Here is a 27,050-nt window from a genome sequence, read left to right as displayed (position 1 = left end):
AGGAATAGTTCTAAGTGATACTGTGGCCACCCTGGGAGTTAAATGAAATTGAAACAACCTAAAAAAGCTAGATGATAACAAGGTTTGCCAGAGGTCTGACAGAATATAATTATACATAGAACCCTACAATACTGCAAGAAGTAAAGTTTAACTGTTCCTTGTTCAGTGTGTGTTCAATTTTCATAAGTTCTGGTGATCTGGTACAACTTTCTCTGTGTTCAGAACAGAATATATTTCTATTTCTTCTAACCCTATCCTAACAATAATTCCTGCTAAAATTACTGGCCAATGAAACATATTTTAACTATCCCAGTTTAACCATGTTAACCATTTGCAGTACATCAAAAAGAAAGGATAAGTACTATTTGTTTACAACAATAGCAAAATATGTTCTGCCTAACATTTCCTATACTTTATTCTGAAGCTGTGTTTAAATGACTTCAGTTTCAATGAAAATATATTAAAAATTTTAAATCAGTAATTTGTTATACATTTATGCATGTGGTAAGTATCTTCTTTATACATATTTTTTTACTTTTCAGGCAAGAAACACAAAGCTGAATTTCAGCTTTTAATTGACCAAATGAAAAAGCGAAAGAAAAATGCAAGCAAAGAACAGATAAATGAAGAAAGACCAGAGCAAAAAGAAGAAAGATTGGAGCAGAAAGAAGCAACTACTGAAAATGGTATACAGTGCTAATTATGATAAATTAATATAGTTTCACTAATAAAACAAAAAAACCCTTTATTTTGTAAATTTCTACCTTTGGAGGATAGAATTGCATCCAATGGAAAGGTGTTTATGAATTGTTTGTTTGCTACCTTGTTTACTAAAATTGGACAAGAAGCTTAAGCATTCATTTTAATAAGGTTTTTAAGGTCATAAAGATACATGGCTTGTACAGTTATTTTACACTGTATCATGTATCAAAGAAAGACAAAAAAGGAAATTGTATCTTGGAGTCCTTGGTGCTCTCTGAGCTTGGTTATTGCTTGCAGACATTTCATTACCCAACTAGGTAACATCATAAAATAGCCGTGGTGGCACAGTGATTAGAATGCAGTATTGCAGGCTAATTCTGCTGACTGCCAACTGCCTGCAGTTTGGCAGTTCAAGTCTCACCAGCTCAAAGTTGATTCAGCCTTGCATCCTTACGAGGTTGGTAAAATGAGGTCCCAGATTGCTAGGGAGAATATGCTGACTCTGTAAACCATTTAGAAAGGGCTGTTAAGCACTGAGAAGCAGTATATAAGTCTAAGTGCTATTGCTATTGTCAGTGATGATGATTAGTACTGATGATTTACCTAACCAAATAATGAGATATTTGCAAGCAAACAAGCTCAGAGGGCACTAAGGACTTCACAGTTCAACCCTGAACTACATATATTCTCCATTTTGTACCATGAAAATAGAAACAGTGTTTGGCTCCTGTATTTTCTAATTCCTAATGTTGCTGTTATTTTTTCTTATGGTCTGAATTTCGGCTATCCAGCTGAGTTCAACTTATGACTTTTCCTTTTGGCTAATTTACAATGCATTCAGAAAGTATTCAAACCTCCTTCATTTTTGTCAGTTTTGTTATGCTGCAGCCTGATTCTATATTGTTGACATTTATGATGGAAACTTATTAATGTTAGCCACTAGATCTGTCCCATAGGAGCAGATGACAATCCTTCAAGAACAGTTTTCATCAGTTCTTACAGGGCATCATAATACAAATAACTTGGAATATATATGGAATGGTACTTATATTGCAATGGATGAACTACAGATATTTTAAAAGATCTTCAGACAAAGTTTTCTTTTGCTGTTATATCTCTCATCTTTGTTGCTGATATTGCCCATGTGGTTTGTTCCCTCAGCTGACATGCTCCTATATTTTCTACAACTGTGAATTGCAGATTAATGCAAACTTTGTTTCACTAATGTTACACTCTGTTTTTCATAACTTTAATTTTATCTGTCACTTTCATCCTTTTTCTTTGCAATTGGAAATAATACATAAAGATATAAAATAGTAGTGATGTCAGGCTTAAAAAAAACCCTTAAATTTAAGTGGTCTGGATCCTACTACCAATAATGTTTATAGATTATATTTTCCCCTTAACATTTCCTTAATAAAATTCCATTATTATTGCCCTGCTTCCCTTTTTCCACATCTCAAACAGGAAAATGAGATTCAGACTTGATCATAACTTGATCATCCATGTGAATGGAGATCTCTGTCACATGTTTGTCTTTATGGGGTACTGAGTGTAGATTAACGAAAAAAATGAATTTCAACAACTCTAGAATCAGGCTGCAGCAGAACAAAATTGATAAAAGTGAAGGGGATCTGAATACATTCTGAATGCACTGTATTTCTTATTATAAGGAACAAGCTTGAGTATGAGGGCATGAGTTGGGCAGAACAATAGTGGGATGAAAAAGGATGTGAATGAAATGATTTAGAGCAAGATGCATAGTTAATGAGCAAGAATTATAAATTCATTTAATTCACTTTTTGATATAAACTAATAAATTTAGAAGTGAGTCATAATTCAGTCATTTCTCAGTTTTTATACTTCTCTGGATTTTTAAATATTCTTTAATTTTAAAAAATGGTATTTCACTTCCAAACAATTGTTCCAAAGCAATACCAAATTGTTTTGGAAGTTAGTGGAATTTTATTTTCTTAATTTCTAAAGGGAACAAATGATGAAAAGGAAATTATAAATGCTTTGAGAATATTGAAAAATAATAAAACCGCAGTTATAAATGATAGAACTGGAAAAATATGGATATGGTTTGTACAAGTGACCATGTAATTCGATCAATGTGCATATTAAGAAAGCATCTGTGTCTGACAGTTGAAAAAATACTGTCAGACAAAGAATACGGGAATCCATTGGGAATAGTTTACCTAGCATATCTGGGAAGTGTTTGGGCAAAATTCTGATCCAAAGGATACAAGAAATGACAATAAGCAAATTTTGGAAAATGCAATGCCATTTAATTTTTCTCGGAATAAAAGATCATATTTACTCCTCAGTAGATAATTGAGAAATTTGGAGAGGTCTTATGATAAAATGAATAGGCTTGACTTATGGAATATTTTATATAAATCTGGAATTGCCAAGGGGTTGCTCCTTGTAAAAGTGATATACCATGGAACTAAAGCATTTGTGACAGTAAATAGAATGCTATACGAATATTCAGTACTGAGCCAAGAGTAAGAAAGGATATGCGAATACTTAGTTTTTTTTAAAGTATTCATCAAGAAACATATAACAAATATTGGTCATGTTAGTTAGGAACATGAATGTGCAGGTACTTTTGTAAGCTGACAATTTCATTGCTGAACACTTGAATGATTTGCAGCCTTTGTTAGATTATTAGATGTAATTATTAGATTTGTTAGAGATATTGAAGAATACATAATGTAGTATGTAATGAACAGTATTAGATTTATTAGGTGTAATGGAAAGTATGGATGTGAAAAGAAAATCGCAAACATCAAAGCGACAAAACAATGAGTGAATGAGTGCAAGTCATACACCTATGGTGGAACAGTAAGCAAGAACGTGATTTTATGTATCTTAATTAAATGTTTACTAAAGCTGAGAAAATGGATGGAAAACATTTAATAGATGCAAATGTTAATACAAAGATAACAAGTACATTTCAAAAGAAGCAAAAATACCTGTCTAGCACAGCTCAGTTTATTAAGCGAAATAAGAGTTGAATGCATCAGAATAAACATAAAACTAAGTTGAATACAATGGGAATAACAGAGTTGGAAGAGACCTTGCAGGTCTTCTAATCCAACCCCCTACCCAACCAGAAGACCGTATATTATTTCATAAAAATGGTTGCCCAATCTCTTCTTAAAAACCTCCAGTGATGGAGCACCTACAAGTTCCGAAAGCAAGCCATTCCACTTAATTCTCACTGTCTGGAAATCTCTCCTTAATTCCAGGTTTTCTCCTGGATTAATTTCCATCCATTGCTTCTTGTTCTGCCTTCAGGTGCTTTGGAGAATAGGTTGGCCTGATCTTTTGGGGCAGCCCCTTAATAAATTACTTGAGTGTGCATGGTAAAAGAGAACAAATATGGTCAAGAATCAATGTGTGTGAATGGATAAGTGAGTGATCAGTATGAGAGAAATATGAGAGAAGTGGTTTGACCATACACAGCTAATGAATGAAGATAAATCATACGAAGGAAAATTGACAGGAAGATGAATACTGGGAAAGTCAGTTAAATGGAGTTGATGAGAGCCTTCCAAAGAGACAAAAATAAAGTAGAGAAGGAGAGTCAATTGTTATATAAATGTGGTGAAAGCAAGAATGGTTAACAAGGAAATGATGGATGAGGAGATAATAATGAATTATGTGGGTATAAATTAGATTTACTGAGATTTCCTTTTTTTCTTATCTCCTGTATCAGATTTCTTTTGCTTAATATTGTTTTTCCAAACTTTGCATATTTTTCCTTACAATGAAAAGGAACGGCATACCTGTGAGTGTGCGTGTGTCTTTATTTGAAGTCTGAATTTTTTAAAAATAATTTTATTTATGGACAGATTTATTTTTTTATACTTTTATGGAAAACCACTTATCATCTTGGCAGTCACTTCATTTTAAGGATCTAAATCCCAACTGTTTTCAAGTTAACAAGTTTGCTTTTTTGGCCTGTCACTGAATCTTGACCTTGTAAATCTCTCATGAATAAAAATAAACAGAAATACCAAGTTGTTTTTTGAACCTTGCTATTGACATCTTATGCAGCACTTGAAGCCCCCTAAATCTGAAAGGCTTCCAGGAGTAAAGTTGTTTGCTTTTAGTTTATCCAACAATAATAATTCTTCCTTTGTATGGACAGAAACCTTATTGGGTGGAAGGATTTCAAACTTTACAGTCTGCAGTCCTTTTGCAGCCCATAACACTGAAAGACTGGTCAATACTTCTAGGTAAAATAGTAAAATCATACTGAAAAGATGGTTTGCAAGGTGAGAAAAAAATATATATTGTAACCAATTTATATACTGTTGTTTTTAATGGGATTAGGGGAGGGCTTTCACTGAGCTCAGGCCCAACTTCTTTGGTCTTTTTCAGGGGACATTTTTTTTTCTTTGTTTCCTTAACAACTTTGTTCCTTGCTTTCTACCTCTTCTATGGAATCTTAGAGACTGGACAGAATGGTATAAGGTGGGTAGGCAACCTCGGCTCTTTTATGACTCATGGACTTCAACTCCCAGAATTCCTGAGTCAGCTGTGCTGACTCAGGAATTCTGGGAGTTGAAGTCCATGAGTCATAAAAGAGTCGACTTTGCCTACCCCTGGGATAAGGTCTCCTGGTTGTGCAGGGGGTTGGACTAGAAGACCTCCCGTCCAACCCTATTTTCAATGTTCACGTACAGAATAATTTCTTCTGTTCATGTGACTACCCTTTTGTAGTCAAATTTTCACCGTGCTAGTTTTATTTACTTATATACACCTCTGTGTGTGTGTGTGTGTGTGTGTGTGTGTGTGTGTGTGTGTGTAATTGTGTCTGACTTGAGAAGGACTAGGATTGGTACCTAGACCCGTACCAATCGGGTTTCAGGCCCGGGTACAGCACGGAGATGGCATTGGTCGCGCTGGTGAATGATCTCTGGCGGGCTCGGGACAGGGGTTGTTCCTCTGTCCTAGTCCTTTTAGACCTCTCAGCGGCTTTTGATACCATCGACCATGGTATCCTGCTGCGACGTCTCAGGGGGTTAGGAGTCGGAGGCACAGTTCTCCAGTGGTTCTCCTCTTACCTCCTGGGACGTTCGCAGTCGGTGTTAACAGGGGGGCAGAGATCGACCCTGAGACCTCTCATTTGTGGAGTTCCTCAGGGATCGGTTCTCTCGCCTCTCCTGTTCAACATCTATATGAAGCCGCTGGGTGAGATCATTCGTGGTTTTGGAGTTGGGTATCACCAATATGCTGATGATACCCAGCTTTTTATTTCGACCCCAAACCACCCCAGTGATGCCCTCGACGTGATGTCTCGTTGCCTGGAGGCGGTCCGGGTCTGGATGGGGAGGAACAGGCTTCGACTCAACCCTGACAAGACTGAGTGGCTGTTCGTGCCGGCATCCCGGGAAATTCCGATTATTCCATCATTGGCCATGGGGGGTGAGCTATTACCCCCCGTAGATAGGGCCCGCAACTTGGGGGTCCTTCTAGACTCACAGCTCTCTTTGGAAGAGCACATTGGAGCTGTGACTAGGGGGGCCTTTGCCCAGGTTCGCCTGGTGCGCCAGTTGCGGCCCTATCTAGACCGGGATGCCTTGCGCACAGTCACTCATGCGCTCGTGACCTCTCGTCTAGACTACTGTAATGCTCTCTACATGGGGCTGCCCTTGAGGTCCACCCGGAGACTCCAGCTGGTGCAGAATGCAGCCGCGCGAGTTGTCTTGGGAGTTTCCCGATACTCCCATGTTACACCTCTGCTCCGCGAGCTGCATTGGCTACCGGTTGCTCTCCGGGTGAGGTTCAAGGTGTTAGTTATGACCTACAAAGCCCTTCATGGCATGGGTCCGGATTACCTACGGCAACACCTGCGACCGGCATCAACTTCCCTCCGTCCAGTGCGCTCCCACAGAGAGGGCCTCCTCAGGGTGCCGCCGATCAAAGAATGCCGATTGGTGACCCCCAGGGGGAGAGCGTTCTCTGTGGGCGCGCCAGACCTCTGGAACCGCTTACCGGTTGAGCTCCGGACGGCCCCCAACCTTCGCTCCTTCCGGCGCGATCTTAAAACATTCTTTTTCGAACAAGCTGGCCTGGTCTGACGGGATGGGGTTGGGTTTTTAAAATTAGTTTTTAACTTAATATGTATTGATTTTATGGGCATGATGTTTAATAGTTTTTTAATGGTTTTTTAATTTTTGTATTTGATTTTTATTGTGTATTGCCCTGTTCACCGCCCTGAGTCCTTCGGGAGAAGGGCGGTATAGAAATCAAATTATTAAATTAAATTAAATTAAATTATTTATTAAAAGGCCGAAATTGCTTTATCAAAAAGTGTTGTGTTTACTTGAGATTTGAAAACTTTTATCCTCAGTGACTCTGGAAGTGTTGACACCCATCACTGAAGGGGGAGCAGCTTCTTTCTCCAGGTTTGCTAATCTCTCCATGAAGTTGGGGGGGGAGTTCTTCTTTTGAATACTCATTCGTTTCCCTTGTAGCTTGTTCCTTTTCTTCCAATCAGAAAACCATTTTTATCATTTGAAGTCTAGATTTGTATAATATGGTTGGTTTGTTGTTGTTGTTTTTTTTTAAGTTACAAAATACACTTAAACATTCTACAACATGGGTGTCAAACTGGATAGTGTCATGTGACATATCATGATGTTTTTTGCCTTTGCAGAGTTGGGGTGGGCGTGGCCTGCGCATGATGCATCCGACCCGTGGGCCGCCACTTTGACACCCCTGTTCTACAAGGTTTAGCAATAATTAGTTTTAAAGGATGGATTTTCAAAGTTTGATGCAATATAGAAACTAATATCTGAACGTGTTTCAATTATATACCAAGGAAATAGGTATTTTGAAGTAAATGTCAATTGAAACACAGCTGCAACCAATTTGCTTTCTCTTTTGCTAGGAGAAAAATTAAGGGTTCAAGAGCAAAGTGATCAGACCTCTGTCAGCAGTCAGTCCCTCGAAACAGAAGCTGCAGTCTGTGAAGAAAACCTCTGTCTTTTTGCTGCCTGTCAATCCTCTGTATCTTCAAACAGGTTTGTAAACGTGTGTATGTATGCAGTATTTATAATTAAAGAGGTGGGTCCAGAATGTAAGTAGAGTGTTGAATGGGATGAATGCTTGGATATAATTGAAATTACTCTGAACCTGACAACAGTTACCCAAAACTACAATATATAGCATTTCCATTAACTGCACATTTTATCTCCGGGGTGTGAAATTGTAGTCTAATATGCAAATTGCATTTTCTGATACATAGAAATCCACAGTCCTGTGACACCCGCAGGACATATATGATGAGCAGTGTTTTCCTGTTTTTTTTCTTTCTTTTTTTTACATAATCCATCTATCTGGTTAATTTCGATTTCAGCTCTTTGTTACCTACTTCTCCATCCTCCCGGTTTCCAAGGGTTAACTCCAATTTCAGTGTTTTTGCTGTTTGCAGATTTATTATTGCATAATTGTTATATATTGCAGCATACATAGTTATGTATAACAGGATTCTTTGCTGTTTTTCTCTCATTCGTTTTCTGTCTAGCTGCATTCTGTATTTGGAGATCTCTTCAGATTCAGATACTGTTTTCTAAAACCCATACTGAGTTGTCCTTTAGGGAACAAAAATAGCCTTGACTTCTCAGATTTTTTTTACTTACCACACAGCCCCTTCTCACTATGCAATGGCCATAGAAACAGAGAAAAATGCTTCAGATTGAGTTCAAGGCATTGGTTCATGTATTTTTTTGTTATTTGCATGGAGTACTATGGGGATTTTGACAAGCATTTTTCCATCTCTGGAAAACTCCTTTGCTTTCAGACTGTAAACACTATCACTAAACTATGGCCTTTCCTTTGGAAGCCTCTTAATGAAAAAATGCCAGAAAGTTAGTGGTATTGGTGAATTATCCATTGTTTTTATTTTTTATCTTTAAATATTTTTGGTGTAGTTGACTTAGTCAACTGACTTATTCATTCATGCTTCAGGAATGACCTTTTAAATGCCTTGCCATGTTTGTGGTTAAGGAAAAAAAAATTAAGCAGATAGGCACATGAAAATGTAAAGCATATAAAAAAATTGGAGAGGGAAATGGGCAGTGTCAGCTATGTTTTGAGAAAAGACTTTTTGAAAATGTAAATGTTTAGCTTACTTAAGGAACAGATCTTTTCCATTGTTACTGCATCTCTGGCTAGAAGAATGCTAGTTCAATGTATTGCAGCCAAATAATTGAACAGCATTATTACATTATGTACATTTTAGCAGCAACTAGTATAAAAGATGTGCACTTTATTTTCATGTCTGAATATTATGGATTAGATTACTACAGACAGCTTTGTATTGTGTGTTTCATGGACAAAAGAGAATGTTCCAAACAACTTTTTCTACTTTAATATCTTAGCAAGTTTGAATATTATATAAAATAATATTTGATTATGTAAAATATAAAACTGATTATTTTATCAGTTGGCAGATAAACAGGTATGTATAATGAAGAAATTTATCTGATTGGAATGAGGCAAAAACAGCTATTATTCATGCAGATACAGGGAGTGCAGAATTATTAGGCAAGTTGTATTTTTGAGGATTAATTTTCTTATTGAACAACAACCATGTTCTCAATGAACCCAAAAAACTCATTAATATCAAAGCTGAATATTTTTGGAAGTAGTTTTTAGTTTGTTTTTAGTTATAGCTATTTTAGGGGGATATCTGTGTGTGCAGGTGACTATTACTGTGCATAATTATTAGGCAACTTAACAGAAAACAAATATATACCCATTTCAATTATTTATTTTTACCAGTGAAACCAATATAACATCTCAACATTCACAAATATACATTTCTGACATTCAAAAACATAACAAAAACAAATCAGTGACCAATATAGCCACCTTTCTTTGCAAGGACACTCAAAAGCCTGCCATCCATGGATTCTGTCAGTGTTTTGATCTGTTCACCATCAACATTGCGTGCAGCAGCAACCACAGCCTCCCAGACACTGTTCAGAGAGGTGTACTGTTTTCCCTCCTTGTAAATCTCACATTTGATGATGGACCACAGGTTCTCAATGGGGTTCAGATCAGGTGAACAAGGAGGCCATGTCATTAGATTTCCTTCTTTTATACCCTTTCTTGCCAGCCACGCTGTGGAGTACTTGGACGCGTGTGATGGAGCATTGTCCTGCATGCAAATCATGTTTTTCTTGAAGGATGCAGACTTCTTCCTGTACCACTGCTTGAAGAAGGTGTCTTCCAGAAACTGGCAGTAGGACTGGGAGTTGAGCTTGACTCCATCCTCAACCCGAAAAGGCCCCACAAGCTCATCTTTGATGATTCCAGCCCAAACCAGTACTCCACCTCCACCTTGCTGGCGTCTGAGTCGGACTGGAGCTCTCTGCCCTTTACCAATCCAGCCACGGGCCCATCCATCTGGCCCATCAAGACTCACTCTCATTTCATCAGTCCATAAAACCTTAGAAAAATCAGTCTTGAGATATTTCTTGGCCCAGTCTTGACGTTTCAGCTTGTGTGTCTTGTTCAGTGGTGGTCGTCTTTCAGCCTTTCTTACCTTGGCCATGTCTCTGAGTATTGCACACCTTGTGCTTTTGGGCACTCCAGTGATGTTGCAGCTCTGAAATATGGCCAAACTGGTGGCAAGTGGCATCTTGGCAGCTGCACGCTTGACTTTTCTCAGTTCATGGGCAGTTATTTTGCGCCTTGGTTTCTCCACACGCTTCTTGCGACCCTGTTGACTATTTTGAATGAAACGCTTGATTGTTCGATGATCACGCTTCAGAAGCTTTGCAATTTTAAGAGTGCTGCATCCCTCTGCAAGATATCTCACTATTTTTGACTTTTCTGAGCCTGTCAAGTCCTTCTTTTGACCCATTTTGCCAAAGGAAAGGAAGTTGCCTAATAATTATGCACACCTGATACAGTGTGTTGATGTCATTAGACCACACCCCTTCTCATTACAGAGATGCACATCACCTAATATGCTTAATTGGTAGTAGGCTTTCGAGCCTATACAGCTTGGAGTAAGACAACATGCATAAAGAGGATGATGTGGTCAAAATACTCATTTGCCTAATAATTCTGCACTCCCTGTATACTATAATAGACCATAATATACTGGTAACATATCTACCTGTCCCACTAGATTTAATCAGATGAATTCACTGTGGGTCCCTTCTCTTAAATGTCACTTGGTGGAACTGATTAAATGAGCCTTTTTGTAGTTGCTCCTGCTTTGTAGAACAGAGATCCTCAAGGTATAGAGGACCTATCCTACCTTCCTTGCCTTCCGGAAGCCATTAAGACCTGACTTCCCTCACTATTGGATCAGTGAAAGCAAGTCAGTATTTGTGATTCTGTGATAGGATTGTAATGGTGCACAGGAGTGTGACAGTGAAATAAATGTTAATTGTGGTGGAAGAAGCAATATATCAAATCAACTGTCAAGTTAATATATTCAATCATGAACTTTATAAATCTTAATTTGTGTTGTGATTTATTCAGTTCTTCATAGTATAAGTATAATAAAGCTTTATATTAAAATAAATATACTTCTAATGTTAGACTGTGATATGGGTATACTGCACTCCTTCCAATTTGAAACCAGAAAAGTACTTTAGAGCACATGGGGATGTTCCCAAACCCTGTCTACAATTCCTTAAAAACTATTTTGTTTGGGTTGCTTTTTTTTCTGGAATCATGTCTCTGTCCATAACTGCAGTGTGGTTTTGAGAAAAAGGCCTGTTTGGTTTAAGGAACTGTAGAAAAGTGCTGCAGGAATGCTTCTGTGTATTCCAAAGCACATTTTTGCTTTTAACTCCTAAGATGTTTCCTGGCATAATAAACTATTGGATAGTTTCTCCACTTTATTCTTGGTATTTGGCAGCATGATATATTTTTCTTAATTAAAAACAAATCAAAGTCTTTTACAGGAAAAAGGATCTGATTGAGCAGATAGTATCTTTTTTCTCTCTCAGAAGACTAAAGCTAAGGCTAAACAGTTTGGAAGTTGGGTATTACATACATTTTTGTAAATGTATAAATGAAATAATTAAAATTTTCTGATTTGAAATGCATCTGTACAAGGGATTCTGAGATGGATTCTCTTATGGATTAGGATGTGATCAGTGAGAAAGATCCAAGTGCAGAGAAAATCTTGTGAGAAGTCAGCTACTTGATGGTTGTCATGAGCAAACATAACCATTTCATGAATGGCTGATTCAGGTAGTCCTTGTTTAGAGATTACAATTGGGATTGGCATCTTACTCATTTAGCAAAGTGGTTGCTAAGTTAAACTAAGTGTGCTTATGATCTTACTTCAGCTTTCCTTTGCTTTATAAACCCAGAAAGGTTCTGTGTGCAAGAATTGGTCATAACATTACTTTTTCTCACAATCGTAACTCTGCATGGTCACTAAACAAGGTAGTTACTAAATGAAGATTACCTGTATTGCAATTTGATAATAATAATAATAATTATAATAATAATAATAAACGTTGGAAGGGACCTTAGAGGTCATCTAGTCCAACCCCCTGCTCAGGCAGGAAACCCTATATCATTTCGGACAAATGGCTGTCCAGTCTCTTCTTAAAAACTTCCAGTCTTGGAGCATTAAACTGCTTCTGGAGGCAGGTTGTTCCACTGGTTAATTGTTGTAACTGTCAGGAGGTTTCTCCTTAGTTTTAGGTTGCTTCTCTCCTTGATTAGTTTCCATCCATTGCTTCTTGTCCTGCCTTTGGGCACTTTGGAGAATAGCTTGACTCCCTCTTCTTTGTGGCGGCCCCTGAGATATTGGAACACTGCTATCATGTCCCCCCTCGTCCTTCTCTTCTTTAAACTAGACATACCCAATTCCAGCAGCCGTTCTCTATATGTTTTAGTCTCCAGTCCCCTAATCATTTTTGTTGCTCTTTGTACTCTTTCTAGAGTCTCAGCATCTTTTTTACATCGTGGTGACCAAAACTGGATGCAGTATTCCAAGTGTGGCCTTACCAAGGCATTGTAAAGTGGTATTAATACTTCACATGATCTTGATTCTATTCCTCTGTTAATGAAGCCTAGCACTGTGTTGGCTTTTTTGGCAGCTGCAGCACACTGCGGGCTCATATTGGATTGTCCACTAGGACTCCAAGATCCCTCTCACAGTTACTACATTTGAGCAAAGTACCCCCCTTATACTATACCTGTATATTTGGTTTTTCTTGCCTAAATGTAGAATCTTACTTTTTTCACCATTGAATTTCATTTTGTTGGATAGCGCCCAGTGTTCGAGTCTGTCCAGATCCTCCTGTATCTTCTTGAGTGTTGGCTATTCCTTCCAGCTTGGTGTCATCTGCAAGTTTGATGTGTTCCCCAGTCTGTCCAGATCCTCCTGAAGCCTGTCTTCTGGAGTGTTGGCTACTCCTGCCAGCTTGGTGTCGTCTGCAAATTTGATGAGTTCCCCATCTATCCCTTCGTCCAAATCGTTGATGAAGATGTTGAAGAGCACTGGTCCCAGAACAGAGCCCTGGGGGACCCCACTACATACTTCCCTCCATGTAGATGTGATTCCATTGAGGACCACACGCTGAGTACGGCCGGTCAGCCCGTTACGAATCCATCTGGTGGTGATTCTGTCTAACCCACATTTTTCTATCTTATCAAGTAGAAGGTTGTCATCTACTTTATCAAATGCCTTACTGAAGTCCAAGTAAATTATATCTACAGCATTCCTCTGGTCCACTAATTTTGTCACTTGGTCAAAGAATGTAATAAGATTTGTCTGGCATGATCTGTTTTTGACAAACCCATGTTGGCTTTTAGTAATGACTTTGTTTGCCTCTAGGTGCTCGCTGATTCGTTGTTTGATTATCTTTTCCAGAATCTTCCCAGGTATTGAGGTCAGGCTGATAGGCCTGTAATTTCCTGGATCCATTTTTTCCCCCTTTTTTGAAGATGGGAACTACATCAGCTCTTTTCCAGTCCTCTGGTAGTTCCCCAGTGCTCCAGGATCTTTGAAAAATATAGTTCAGTAGTTCTGAGATCACGTCTGCCAGTTCCTTGAGAACTTTGGGGTGTAATCCATCTGGTCCTGGTGATTTGAACTCGTCTAGACTGGACAAGTGCTCACTTATCATTTTCTTGCCTATCTTAACTTGTGTTTCTATTCTGTTTTTTATGGCACTATTTTTGATAGGTTGGTCTGTTTTTTCCCTTTGTGTAAAGACAAATGCAAAAAACGAGTTAAATAGTTCTGCTTTCTCCCTGTTGCTTGTCACCTTCTTGCCACTTTCACCCACTAATGGACCAATGATTTCCTTCATTCCCTATAATTTTTAGATTGTCAGGGACAGGGATGTTCTATATCAATTAACTCACTGTCCCCGCTGTTTAGTTTAAATATTCCTCCAGAAAAATTTTGAATTTATAGCTGAGTAACTCAGTCCCTTTCTTTGAAGGATGTAAACCATCTCTTTTGTACATTTTTTTCATTGGACCAGCTACAGACATCGTAACTAATATATCCAAAGCCTTCACCTTTACACCACTCCTTTAGCCACATATTGAATTGTGCTATACGCTGGCCTTTTCCATTTTGCTCCTTATGCACTGGTAAAACCTCTGAGAAAGTAAGCCTACAGCCTATTCTGCTAAGTTACTGCCCCACGCTCTGGAAATCATTCTGTACAGAGAGTACATCTTTTTGGGACAGATCGTTAGTGCCAAGATGTACAATAGTTTCCACATCACAGTCCTTGCTGGCATATATTCCTAAGCAGATGGTAACACCTAGCAGACTTTGCCTGGTTTCAAAAAAAGCTAAAGGTCAGACTTAATATTTGCATGGAGTTTAAAAGGAAATCGTACTGGGAAATCAATGATAATAACTACCTATGTTCTATAAGAAAGCAAGGATAAACTATTTCTGTATAGTATATATATCAAGAAAGTTGCATGAACAGGTATGCAGATACTTTAATAGACTTGAGTGTATAATGACTTAGTATGACTTTACATTCAATTTCGATTTCAAAATGTTTGAATAGGGCCTAAGTTTACCCTTCCAGATTGTATGCCTGGTTATTCTTGTCAAACATTTATGGTTACCTAGTTGAAAAGATTGAAGAGGAGGAATGGCTAGTTGCACTTCAGCTGTAAAGCAGTTTTTAGAATCCGGAGACACAAGGATGTATTGACAAATGTTTAAGTTTTAGCAACTTAAGTTATCCAGTACCTGAAAACATCCAGGGAATAAATGAAGAAAATAGATCAGATTTGAAAGCTTACATTTACCACTTGTTAATATGTAATAAAGTTCAAGAGTAGATTACGGCATATTGATGAACTGCTAATATTTTCTGTATATTAGTTGCACTAATAATAGTAAACCTGCTAGGAGCATAGCTTCTGGAATTCTTTCCAATCCCTTAAATAACGGTTTATGTGATGGGGAAGGAAAAAGGAGAGGGCTTAGAATGGAACAATCGGTAACAATTTGAACCATTGTCTAAGTGTTTCTTCTGTAAGGATTCACTGGAGATTTTTTCTTCTTTGTACTCTCTGGCCAGATATAATGCATCTTTATTTTATTTATTTATTTGTTTACGCCATACCAAAATTTGGCCCTATTCTATTTAGCTGCTGGAGACATATTTTTTTAACAGAAAATTCTAACCCTTTTTACGTAACAACGTTCAAAAGTTCTGCTGGGTTAGAAGGAAAAAGGGCATGCATTTCTTAGTTATCTGTTGTTCTGTTGTAATAGTTTATTTTACAAAGGTAAGATGACTTCAAATTCTGTTTTCTATTTTTGTAATAAAATTCATGCCCACTGCCAATCATTGGGAAGGTAACCCTAAATAATGAATGTTAGCCTTTAGATTTATTTTTATCAAAATTTCCCAAATTTCCATTTTTACTACTGCTTTTTCATAGACAGATCAAGTAAGCAAAAAAAGCAAAAAATCAAGTACTTAAAAAAAGCTTCATTTTCTAAGAATAAATTAGCATTACAATAACATTTAAAATAACTTTGCACATCACTGTTGAAATGAAGAAAATTCTGCTTTTCTTGACCAGTTCTCACTCTATTTGATGAATTTGCTTTAGGAATCCTTTCAAAGAAGGGAATGTTGGATAAATTCTCATGACTGGGATTTGCCATTAGATAAAGTGGTCAAAGGGTGTCTGTGAAGGATTTAAATTTTATTTTACAACCATCTCTCCCACAGTCTGTAGCCTCTTCTTGGCATCCAATATTTGATTTAAATCCCAAGAGAAAGTGCCATGAGGGAATTCTTCCCACTGAGCTTTTCCAGTAGCAATACTACTGTTACCACTAAGAGGGAATTTTGCCCTTGAGAAATTGTTGGAGAATTTCTTCTTCCCCTGGAGAAATTCTGATAAATTATCCACCCAGATTCTGTGATCACAAATTTTGGGTGAAGAATGTTGACAGGCTATTTGTGCTGTGGAATGCCATTGGAGAGGACACAAAGTTCCACAGCCTAAACAGTTCCTGGAAAGATCCACTGCTTGTCTAAATGTATTGCTGTGATTGTTGAATAAATTAGTGCATTTGCTTGTAAAGATGATTTAAATAAGCTGCTAAGGTTACACGAGGAAAAAAAGGGCATTCAAATGTTTTTGTCCCAAACTGGTAAATATTTTTTCACCATACTGAAAATAACTTCAGGTATCTTCCAATATATTCTGACTTAGCATGTCAGTGAGAAAGAAAAAATACAGGTAGTACCAGAACCCTATCTTTCTATGGGCATGGGTTTTCTTATCCTTTTCAGGTTCTGCCACACTCCGGGGAGGGAGGGGGAAGCTTGGGGTGCTGATGTGTATTTCCTTTGCTTTATTTTCTGCTCTATCCTCTTTGATGTTTCTCTAACGGGGTGAGAATGGAATGTGCCTCTAACAGCCTTGGAAGTGGCGCCTTATCATTCTGTTCCCATGGCACTTTCACACCTGCGGATTGGCCTGTTTGAACCGTCTGGATGGACAGTTGGGGTGGGGTTACTACGACCACTTTTGATTACTTGATTCATGCGGGAAACCTTCAAATCCTGCCTGCTATTCTTGCTGTCAACATCTCCCAATAAAAGTTCCTTTTGAAATGGTGCCATTTCAAGAGTTCTGCTTTAATGGGAGGACTGATTTAGGCAGGTCCTTACAGTAGTCTTCGACTTACAACAGTTTGTTCAAAGTTGGAATACTAAAAAAACCTGACTTATGACTGTTTTTCACACTTAATGACCGTTGTAGCATCTCCATGGCCACATGATCAAAATTTAGACACTTGGCAAATGGTTCATATTTGTATTAGCATGACATTTGCATTGTCCTGGGGTCATGTGGCCAGCTTTTGCAACCTGACAAGCAAAGTCAGTGGGGGAAGCCACATTCACTTAACTGTGTTACTAACTTAACAACTACAATGATTCACTTAATAACTATGGCAAGAAAAGTAATAAAATGAGGCAAAACCCACTTAAGAAAAGTCTCAGCAACATAAATTTTTGGCTCAGATGTGGTCATAAGTCGAGGACTACCTTTAAAGGGCAATTGGAACTACTCCTCATGACTAACCAATAGAGGTTGGCTGTGTTCCATTCAAGCCGCATGAGGAATCAATCACTAACTCAAATAAGCAGGGGACCATGGTCCGAGATGAACTTGTTTTTGACAGGGAGAAGTGCAAGTCAGGTATTACACATCCGTCATGCAAGAAAAGAAAGGTACCCAAAAAGAGAAGCCACCTTCTGGTTGGTGATTCAATTATAAGGGATGTAAATTTAGGAAAGGATACAGAGGTTTCAAAAGAGGTCAGGTGTCTTCCAGGTGCTACTGCCAGTAGGGACAAGAAGCGTATTTTCAAAATAGTCAACAATGCCAGCAAAGGCTGTGATGTGGATGCCATTGTACATCTTGGCACTAACGATCTGTCCCAAAAGGATGTACTCTGTGTGCAGAATGATTTCCAGAGCTTGGGGCAGGAACTCAGCAGAATAGGCTGTAGGCTCACTTTTTCAGAGGTCTTACCAGTGTATAAGGAGCAAAAGGGAAACGGCCAGTGTATAGCAGAATTTAATATGTGGCTAAAGGAGTGGTGTAAAGGAGAAGGCTTTGGTTATATTAGTCACAATGTCTGTAGCTGGTCCAATGAAAAAATGCACAAAAGAGATGGTCTGCATCCATCCAAGAAAGGGACTGAGTTACTTGGCAATAAATTCACAGCTTTTCTGTGAATACAATGTGAATACATTTAAGCTAAACAACGGGGACAGTGAGTTAATTTATACAGAACATCACTGTCCCCGGCAATCTAAGAAAATAGGGGAAGTCAGGTACCACACAAGTAATGTAGCAAGTAAACACAGGGTCAGTCATAAAGGACTCAAATGTCTATACACCAATGCACAGAGTATGAACAGTAAGCAGGGTGAACTACAAATTCAGGTAAATGAGGGCGGATATGATATTGTTACCATTACAGAAACATGGTGGAACGAAACCCACAAATGGAACTCAAAGCTAGAGGGATTTAAATTATTTAAAAGAAACAGACTAAACAAAAGAGGAGGTAGAGTTGCTCTCTATATAAGAAATAATTACATCTCTACAGAAATAGAACACAACAATGATGAAAACTGTCTTGAATGCATTTGGGTCAATATAAAGGGGGAAATGACATTACCATATATAGGCTGCCCAACCAAGCAGAGGAAATAGATGAACCTTTTGCTAGTCAGCTAAGATATGTAGGAAGCACATCACAATAGTAATGGGGGACTTTAACTACCCTGATATCAACTGGGAGACAAGCTCTGCACCAAGTGGAAGATCAAACAGATTCCTGACAACCTAGCAGACAATTTTCTCTCCCAAAAAGTAGAGAAGGGAACTAGGGGATTAGCCATATTGAATTCTCACTAACAGAGATGAAATAATAGAAAGTGTCGAAGCCACAGGAACCTTGGGGGGAAGTGATCATGCAATATTGGAATTCAGCATTCTGGAAGCACAAGCAATAGAACACAGTCAAACTAGAGTCTTGGACTTTAAGGGAGCTAATTTCAATAAACTTAGAGAAGGCTTGGGAAGAATTCCATGGATGAGAATCCTAAAGGGGAAAACAACTCAAGAAGCTTGGGAAATTTTGAAAAGTGAGATAATAAAGGCCCATTCTAGCACAATACCAACAAAGAAGAAAAATAACAGCTTTCAAAAGAAACCAGCATGGCTGCATAAAGAGCTCTCTGATAAATTGAAAGATAAAAAGGACAAGTATAAGAAGTGGAAAGAGGAGCACATAACTAAGGCAGAATATCAGCAAATAGCCTGTGCCTGTAAAGATGAAGTGAGGGAAGCTAAGGCTCAAAATGAACTAAGGCTTGCGACCAAAGTCAAAAATAACAAAAAAAGCTACTTTCAACATATAAAAATCAAGAAAAAAGTGAAGGAAATGATTGGTCCATTAGTGGGTGAAAGTGGCAAGAAGGTGACAAGCAACAGGGAGAAAGCAGAACTATTTAACTCGTTTTTTGCATCTGTCTTTACACAAAGGGAAAAAACAGACCAACCTATCAAAAATAGTGCCATAAAAAACAGAATAGAAACACAAGTTAAGATAGGCAAGAAAATGATAAGTGAGCACTTGTCCAGTCTAGACGAGTTCAAATCACCAGGACCAGATGGATTACACCCCAAAGTTCTCAAGCAACTGGCAGATGTGATCTCAGAACCACTGAACTATATTTTTCAAAGATCCTGGAGCACTGGGGAACTACCAGAGGACTGGAAAAGAGCTGATGTAGTTCCCATCTTCAAAAAAGGAAAAAAAATGGATCCAGGAAACTACAGGCCTATCAGCCTGACCTCAATACGTGGGAAGATTCTGGAAAAGATAATCAAACAACGAATCAGCGAGCACCTAGAGGCAAACAAAGTCATTACTAAAAGCCAACATGGGTTTGTCAAAAACAGATCATGCCAGACAAATCTTATTATATTCTTTGACCAAGTGACAAAATTAGTGGATCAGAGGAATGCTGTAGATATAATTTACTTTGACTTCAGTAAGGCATTTGATAAAGTAGATGACAACCTTCTACTTGATAAGATAGAAAAATGTGAGTTGGACAGAATCACCACCAGATGGATTTGTAACTGGCTGACCGGCCATACTCAGCGTGTGGTCCTCAATGGAACCGCATCTACATGGATGGAAGTATGTAGTGGGGTCCCCCAGGGCTCTGTTCTGGGCCCAGTGCTCTTCAACATCTTCAATCAACGATTTAGATGAGGGGATAGATGGGGAACACAGCAAATTTGAAGATGACACCAAGCTGGCAGGAATAGCCAATACTCCAGAAGATAGGCTTAAAATACAGGAGGATCTGGACAGACTCGAATACTGGGCGCTATCTAACAAAATGAAATTCAGTGGTGAAAAAAATAAGGTTCTACATTTAGGCAGGAAAAATCAGATGCACAGGTATAGTATAGGGGGTACCTTGCCAATGGTAGTAACTGTGAGATGGATCTCGTAGACAATCACTTAAATATGAGCCAGCAGTGTGCTGCAGCTGCCAAAAAAACCAACGGTGCTAGGCTGCATTATCAGAGAAATAGAATCAAGATCATGTAAAGTATTAATGTTGTTGTTGTTGTTGTTAGCTGCGAAGTCGTGTCCGACCCATCGCGACCCTATCAACAACATTCCTCCAGGCCTTCCTGTCCTCTACCATCTTCTGGAGTCCATTTGAGCTCACGCCTACTGCTTCAGTGACTCCATCCAGCCACCTCATTCTCTGTCGTCCCCTTCTTCTATTGCCCTCGATCTTTCCCAGCATTAGGCTCTTCTCCAGTGAGTCCTTCCTTCTCATTAGGTGGCAAAAATATTTGAGTTTTAGCTTCAGGATCTGGCCTTCTAAAGAGCAGTCAGGATTGATCTCCTCTAGGACTGACCGGTTTGATCTCCTTGCAGTCCAAAGTATTAATACCACTTTACAATGCCTTGGTAAAGCCACACCTGGAATACTGCATCCAGTTTTGGTCACCACGATGTAAAAAAGATGCTGAGACTCTAGAAAGAGTACAAAGAGCAACAAAAATGATTAGGGGACTGGAGACTAAAACATATACAGAACGGCTGCTGGAATTAGGTATGTCTAGTTTAAAGAAGAGAAGGACGAGGGGGGACATGATAGCAGTGTTCCAATATCTCAGGGGCTGCCACAAAGAAGAGGGAGTCAAGCTATTCTCCAAAGCACCTGAAAGCAGGACAAGAAGCAAAGGATGGAAATTAGTCAAGGAGAGAAGCAACCTAGAACTAAGGAGAAACTTCCTGACAGAACAATTAACCAGTGGAACAACCTGCCTCCAGAAGTGATGAATGCTCCAACACTGGAAGTTTTAAAGAAGAGACTGGACAGCCATTTGCCTGAAATGGTATAGGGTTTCCTACCTGAGCAGGGGGTTGGAGTAGATGACCTCCAAGGTCCTTTCCAACATCATCAACATCCTCCTCCTCCTCCTCCTCATTATTATTATTATTATTATTATTATTATTATTATTATTATTATTATTATTATTATTATTATTATTCCTAGTCATCCCTTGTTATCTGTAAATGACTGAGATTCTCAGTCATCTACGTCATGGTTGTCCAAAAGATGCTTTTGCATGAGGCAACTGGACTTTCTTGTTTTTCTTTGAAGATGTTTCGCTTCTCATCCAAGAAGCTTCTTCAGCTCTTTCCATTCCGCACCATCCAGTCAGTTGCCTCATGAAACAGCATCTTTGGGACTTATTATCTATAGTACATTGGTTAGATTAGTCTTCACATGATTTAGAGTGGAGTAGCCACACTACTTTCTATATTCTATGTTTATTGTCCATAGGACTATTTGCCTTCTTTTAGCTTTTATTTTATTTATTGTAAAAAATTATATTGTCGTGAATGAAGGTAAATTTATAAATTTAAATTTTATATGCTACCTTTCATGCAGGATTTCAAGCTCCTGAGGCAGGCACGAATATGTCTTGAGCAGCTTCTAACTATCACCCCTTGGTTGTTTCTTTACAAGCATAAAATCATTCTAGAGTTTTTAAGCATTACCTTGAAGGACTGTGTTGGCCTTGACCATAACTGCCAAAAAGGTTACTTAATTTGTTTATTTGGTGTCAACTAATAATTTTGTCCCCTACAAAGCAGGTCCTTACGTAGGGCTGTTCTTCATCTCTTCCTGGTTCAAGGTCAGGTGACATCTCATTTGCTGGCTTCTGACGTTTATCTTACATGCTAGCATATAGACTTGGGAAGATACTGCAAAGTTTTAGTGAAGGACCTACTGGTCCTATACCTGGTGATGTTTCTGAACATCTACGGTAGTCATGAACACTAAGATGGTCAAGTGCCCAGAGCATTGCTATTTATCCATGGAAGTTTAGGTTTAGACTTTAACTCGGTTACTTCAGTTTCTCCACCTCTGGAAAGAAAATGACCAAGCCTAGAGAATTAAGAAAATGATTTCCTCTTTCAAAGAATCTGCCCACTTGCCTCTCCTGTTATCCCACAATTATTCATCCCACATTTCCCAGCTCTAGCCCAATTACCTTTGACTGCAGCTGAAATCAGCAGCAATACATTTTAAAAAAATGTAATATGTATCCAACAGCTCAAAAATTATAGTCCTCTCAGGCATGTCAGCAGTACTATTAAATGGATTTATTCCTGAAGTTCAGCCAAGATCATGGGCAAGATGCAAGAAGTTTTGAGGGGTGAAGGAGAGGACAGTGAAAACTCTTCTAATTATAAATAAGTTTTCTCTAGACTTTCTGTTACAAGTGGAAGGAAAGGAAGGAAACAACAATGAAAATTAAATTTAAAAAAATACATTGCTACAATTGTGCAGCAGGTCACAGCAAACTTGGTAAGCATGGAGATAATGTCCAATAGATTGCAGACACTACATTTAGTCTTTCCAGCAGTGTGAACTGATCAAATAAATGGCAGTAGGGCATGCTTATACATAACACATTTTGGAGCTGAGGCAAGCATTTCTAATTAGTTGAAATTAGATTAAACTTTGTGCATTGCAACTTTAGTTGCATGTGACACAGTTTTCTTAATACAATTTTACTTCAAAATATACCTGGCAATTTTCTTATTTGAATTTTGCATAAGTCAAAGTCTTGGAAAGCTTTTATTTCTAATCTACATAGCTCTTCTTTTAATTGGGAATTTTGTGTGTGGGGAGGGGTTCTGTTCTTCCTGCCATTGAGTTTTGTGCAGCAATCAATTGCATCCACTTATTTTGTTCTTTTGCCCTTTTTCCCCCTGCCAAATGAGTTATTTATCAGTGGTTGACAGTTACTTCTGCGAATTTACTACCCATGCCATAATCACAACAAAGATATTGCACCAATCAATTTCATTCATGGCAGGAAAAGGTTTTCTGACATCAGATTTTAACATTAGCGATGAACAAGAAAAAGAACAAGAGTTGGGATTTTTAAAACATTCTAGTATGAGATTCCTACACACCACTCTGTCCATTTGGGAGTAAGGAATTCACTTATCTGAGACTAGAAGTGATAGTGCATGGATAAATGTGATAAGGAGATAATGTTTAAAGGCAAAATAATATTGGACAGTTTTGCCACAATAGTTAAGAATGTAGTTATAGAACACAATCTGAGATGTGATTTTTTTACAATCATAAATAGCATATGGAATTGACTACTTAAATGAGGTACTTTAATGCTTTAACCTATTCAGATATATCATTTTTAATATAATTGTCATTTTACCTTCATGGCTTGTTTCCAAAATATCTAAAAAACATTACCGTAAGTACCCTACTTGTTTGATAAGTTTAGGTAAATATTGAAAGGTTTCAAGTCACACACAGCCTTAATTTTATGCAGCATTAGACTTCATTTGTAAGAATGAAAAAGTGAGAGACTTTTTCTTTGTGCAGACCCTTGTCAGGCACAGAAACTTTATTGATTTTTCTTTCCTATGGATCAATAGCATTTCATAAGGAAAAGGTTATCTTCCCCCTTCTTCCGTGTCTCTGACTAATCCATTGGCAATTATAACGTGACAACTCCTAGATGTGGTACAATTGAGATGAAGTGTCTCAAGTTACATATAAGGTAATGGATGACCTTTAAGACACTCTGGTCTCCAAAAATGTAATTCTTGTGGTCAAGATATGACATGAATTTGCATAGATTTTGTTTCTTTCTCAAGGCTGTCAGTTCTTGTTCACTTGTTGTTTAGTGCCTCGCTAGTATATCCTTAATCGTTTCCTTAAATAGAAGACAAATACCGGGGTGGGGGAATCAAAATCTTTTTAATCTTTTCAAGTAACTATACTGGGGGGGAGATAATTGAATAATTTCATCCAAAAGTTTCCTTTTTGTGACTCCCCAAATTATGAGGTACCTGGCATTGTATCTAATTAAGATTATTTACTTAGCTGCATGATCATAGCTTTCTTAGTGGATTATGTTTCAGCCATCTGTATTCAGGCCACATATTCAAAACTTAAGTTTTTTAGTTAACACCTTATCTTTTCAGCATTGTTAGAAGCTGCTTTCCTGCAAGGTTCTTAAAATGAAATAAACACCCACTGACATTTTAAGGAGGGAGTTTCATGAGATTTCATTGTTAATAATCTTTTGTTTCTTTTTACTGCTGTTTCAGTATTTCAGGATTGATGCAGAAGGTTTGAAAAGTAGCAGTTTCAGTGAATATAAATTCTCTTAATGTGACTTATCTGTTTAAGAAGCAGGATTTGGATATCCAGATGACTTTGTCATAGCTTAGACTTTATTTATTAATAACATTTGCCATAGAAACTATTTTATTTATTCCTAATATTGATTTTCAACTAATTCTAAAATGCTTTACTTTTTTCTTAAACAATGGCAATGTACAATTCTGAAACATTTAAAAGTTATTAAAATGTTTGCAGAATTTTTAAAACGAACTTCATTGTTATAACACTACTTTAAAAACAGAGATTTCTGTCGCTTTTTAAGAAAAAGGTTTGATTTTTTTTCAAGCTTTCTGGCAGAGAATTCTTTATTGTTATTTAATTACACAGTGAGTCCAGAAGTGCTTAATAATCCTCCATTTTTTAAAAAGCCCAATGATTATTGTAAGTACATCAACTTTATAAAGGAGAAATGAAAAGACAGAAGAATCTCAGCATTTCATAAAGTCAGCGCAGCTTCTATCTTGCTTTGGACTTGGCTAGCTGAATGCTCATACATATGTTCAATAAGTTCTTTGATGTTAGCTAGTTAGGGAAATGAAACGTCTGCAAGAAAACAAGCAAGCTCAGAGAGCACCAAGGACCCCTGATTTCAACCCTGAGCTACAAATATTCTCCTTCTTTGATGTATCTGACAGTTTTCAACAAGTAGTCTAAACTAGATCTTACTTTGCCTTTCAGCTCAAGTTCGGACATCATAAGAGATTTAGAAATTGCTGGGATGTGTTCAAACTCATCAGATAAGTAAGTGTGAAATGAGATCATTGTTTTCAATGTCATAAAATTATCGTTGATTTATTTTTGTCACTTAGCTAGCAGGAAACTTGGCCAATGTGGTTGGAAAACATGCTAACTATTTTGGCTTGGACTCAGAAAACTGCATATAAAACAGATTTGGTTGCAGGTGAGCTTCCTTCTCCTGAAGGTCAAGTTCCTTCCATTTCCCATTAGAAAGCAGAAAAGCTTCTCCTGATGGTGAGAATGCCATCCTGGGATGCTAAATGGTGCAGGAAGCTCAAAAACAAGAAAAAAAATCTGGAATGAGTATGTTCCCTTCTGTTAGCAATTCCTGTCTTTTCCTCTGCCTTCTGTATTATATTCCTCTCCATTTAAGAGGGGTACTCTGACCTTTCCAATAGAGCTTTTGGCAGGAACAGAATTTGCCAAAGAAGGAAGAGACAGCCAACCCAGTTTTTGCTTGTTTATTTATACCATTTCGGACAAATGGCTGTCCAGTCTCTTCTTAAAAACTTCCAGCGTTGGACCATTCACAGCTTCTGGAGGCAGGTTGTTCCACTGGTTAATTGTTCTAACTGTCGGGAAGTTTCTCCTTTAGTTCTAGGTTGCTTCTCTCTTTGGTTAGTTTCCATCCGTTGCTTTGTGTCCTGCCTTCAGGTGCTTTGGAGAATAGCTTGACTCCCTCTTCTTTGTGGCAACCCCTGAGATATTGGAACACTGCTATCATTTAGTGGCCTTGGGCAATTCAGACATGTTTACCTAAAGATCCTTTCTAGTCTGGGAACCAAAAATTTCCACTTGACTAAATTAAGCACTTATACCTAGTCCAGTCTGAGTGTAGGGGCTAAAGAAAACTTTATAGATAAGCTTGAAATTGAAATATTTGGTTTCGTTGATACCTTTGCACTGTCTGGCTCGGTTAGACAGAGGAGAATATATTTCCAGCCTGTATAACATTATTTTGGTAAATAGCTTTTTTTTCTTTCTTTTTTTTTGTCTTAATCTAGACAACTTTGTATGATAAAGATGTTGACTCTTAGGAACTAAGTAACTCCTTCCTTTTTAAAATGGGTCTATTGACATTTCTCCTGAAGTAATGATTAGCAAGAAGAAAAACAAAATCATCTTGACAGGCAGTTTATAAAAACTGAGAGAGACTTCCAGATTTTACTCCTGGAAGTAAATTAAAACAAAACAAAATTAGCATGCATAAATCGAGAAAATGCATCCATAAATTGTTATTGCAGAGACTGTTCAAAATGTGTATGGAGTCCTGTTAAACATTGCATGAATTTTCTGCATCCTTTTGGCATATTGAGGTTACAGGTAGTTCCTACTAAAGGACCACATGCTCAGCAACTGTTCGGTGAGTGATGTTTCTGACCGGTTCTCATAGTTGTGGCCATCACAATGACCCTGCAGTCATGTATTCATGAGCTGGGTGATCAGCTTGCAATTTTGATGTCATAGCATCACACAGTTATGCGATTTCCTTTTCAAACCTTCATTGCTGGCTTCCAACAAATAAAGTCAATAGGGAAGCAGGCAGGAGGTCAGGTATGATGACCACGCAACATTGCTCTGAACAATAGTGGGGATCCACTTAACATCAACAACAGAAATGTCACGGAACAATTAACAGTCTGACCAGAGGTGGATGGACCGTGGTTCATTTGCATGGTCAATATCAAAGAAAAGAAATCCAAGGCATATTCTATAGTAAAACTTTTAATGAGAAAACAAAAGACCTAGACTGACTACATTCTCTCATCAGGCAGAAGGAGAAAGTAAAACAGAAACTGTGAGAACTTTTT

The 27,050-nt window shown here is 38.0% G+C and overlaps 1 protein-coding gene across 7 annotated transcripts in view; it reads left to right on the top strand.

Moving 5' to 3' along the window:
• The window catches only part of RAD18 (RAD18 E3 ubiquitin protein ligase), a 151,350-nt gene that overhangs the window by 79,340 nt on the left and 44,960 nt on the right, over positions 1-27,050 (top strand). For 5 of the 7 annotated variants that reach the window (XM_083351694.1, XM_083351691.1, XM_083351690.1 and 2 more), the window contains 3 exons: positions 543-686; positions 7,613-7,745; positions 25,180-25,242. In XM_083351694.1, coding sequence (XP_083207820.1) covers positions 543-686; positions 7,613-7,745; positions 25,180-25,242 — 340 coding nt within the window. Of the gene's footprint in view, positions 1-542; positions 687-4,864; positions 4,992-7,072; positions 7,128-7,612; positions 7,746-25,179; positions 25,243-27,050 lie in introns of those variants that run through there. The other 2 variants (XR_014491091.1, XR_014491092.1) reach the window with 2 other exon arrangements.

Source organism: Vipera ursinii (assembly GCF_947247035.1).
Source record: "Vipera ursinii genome assembly, chromosome: 2".
In the NCBI taxonomy this organism is placed as follows: Eukaryota; Metazoa; Chordata; class Lepidosauria; order Squamata; family Viperidae; genus Vipera; species Vipera ursinii.
This window is presented reverse-complemented; position numbering and strand designations above follow the sequence as displayed.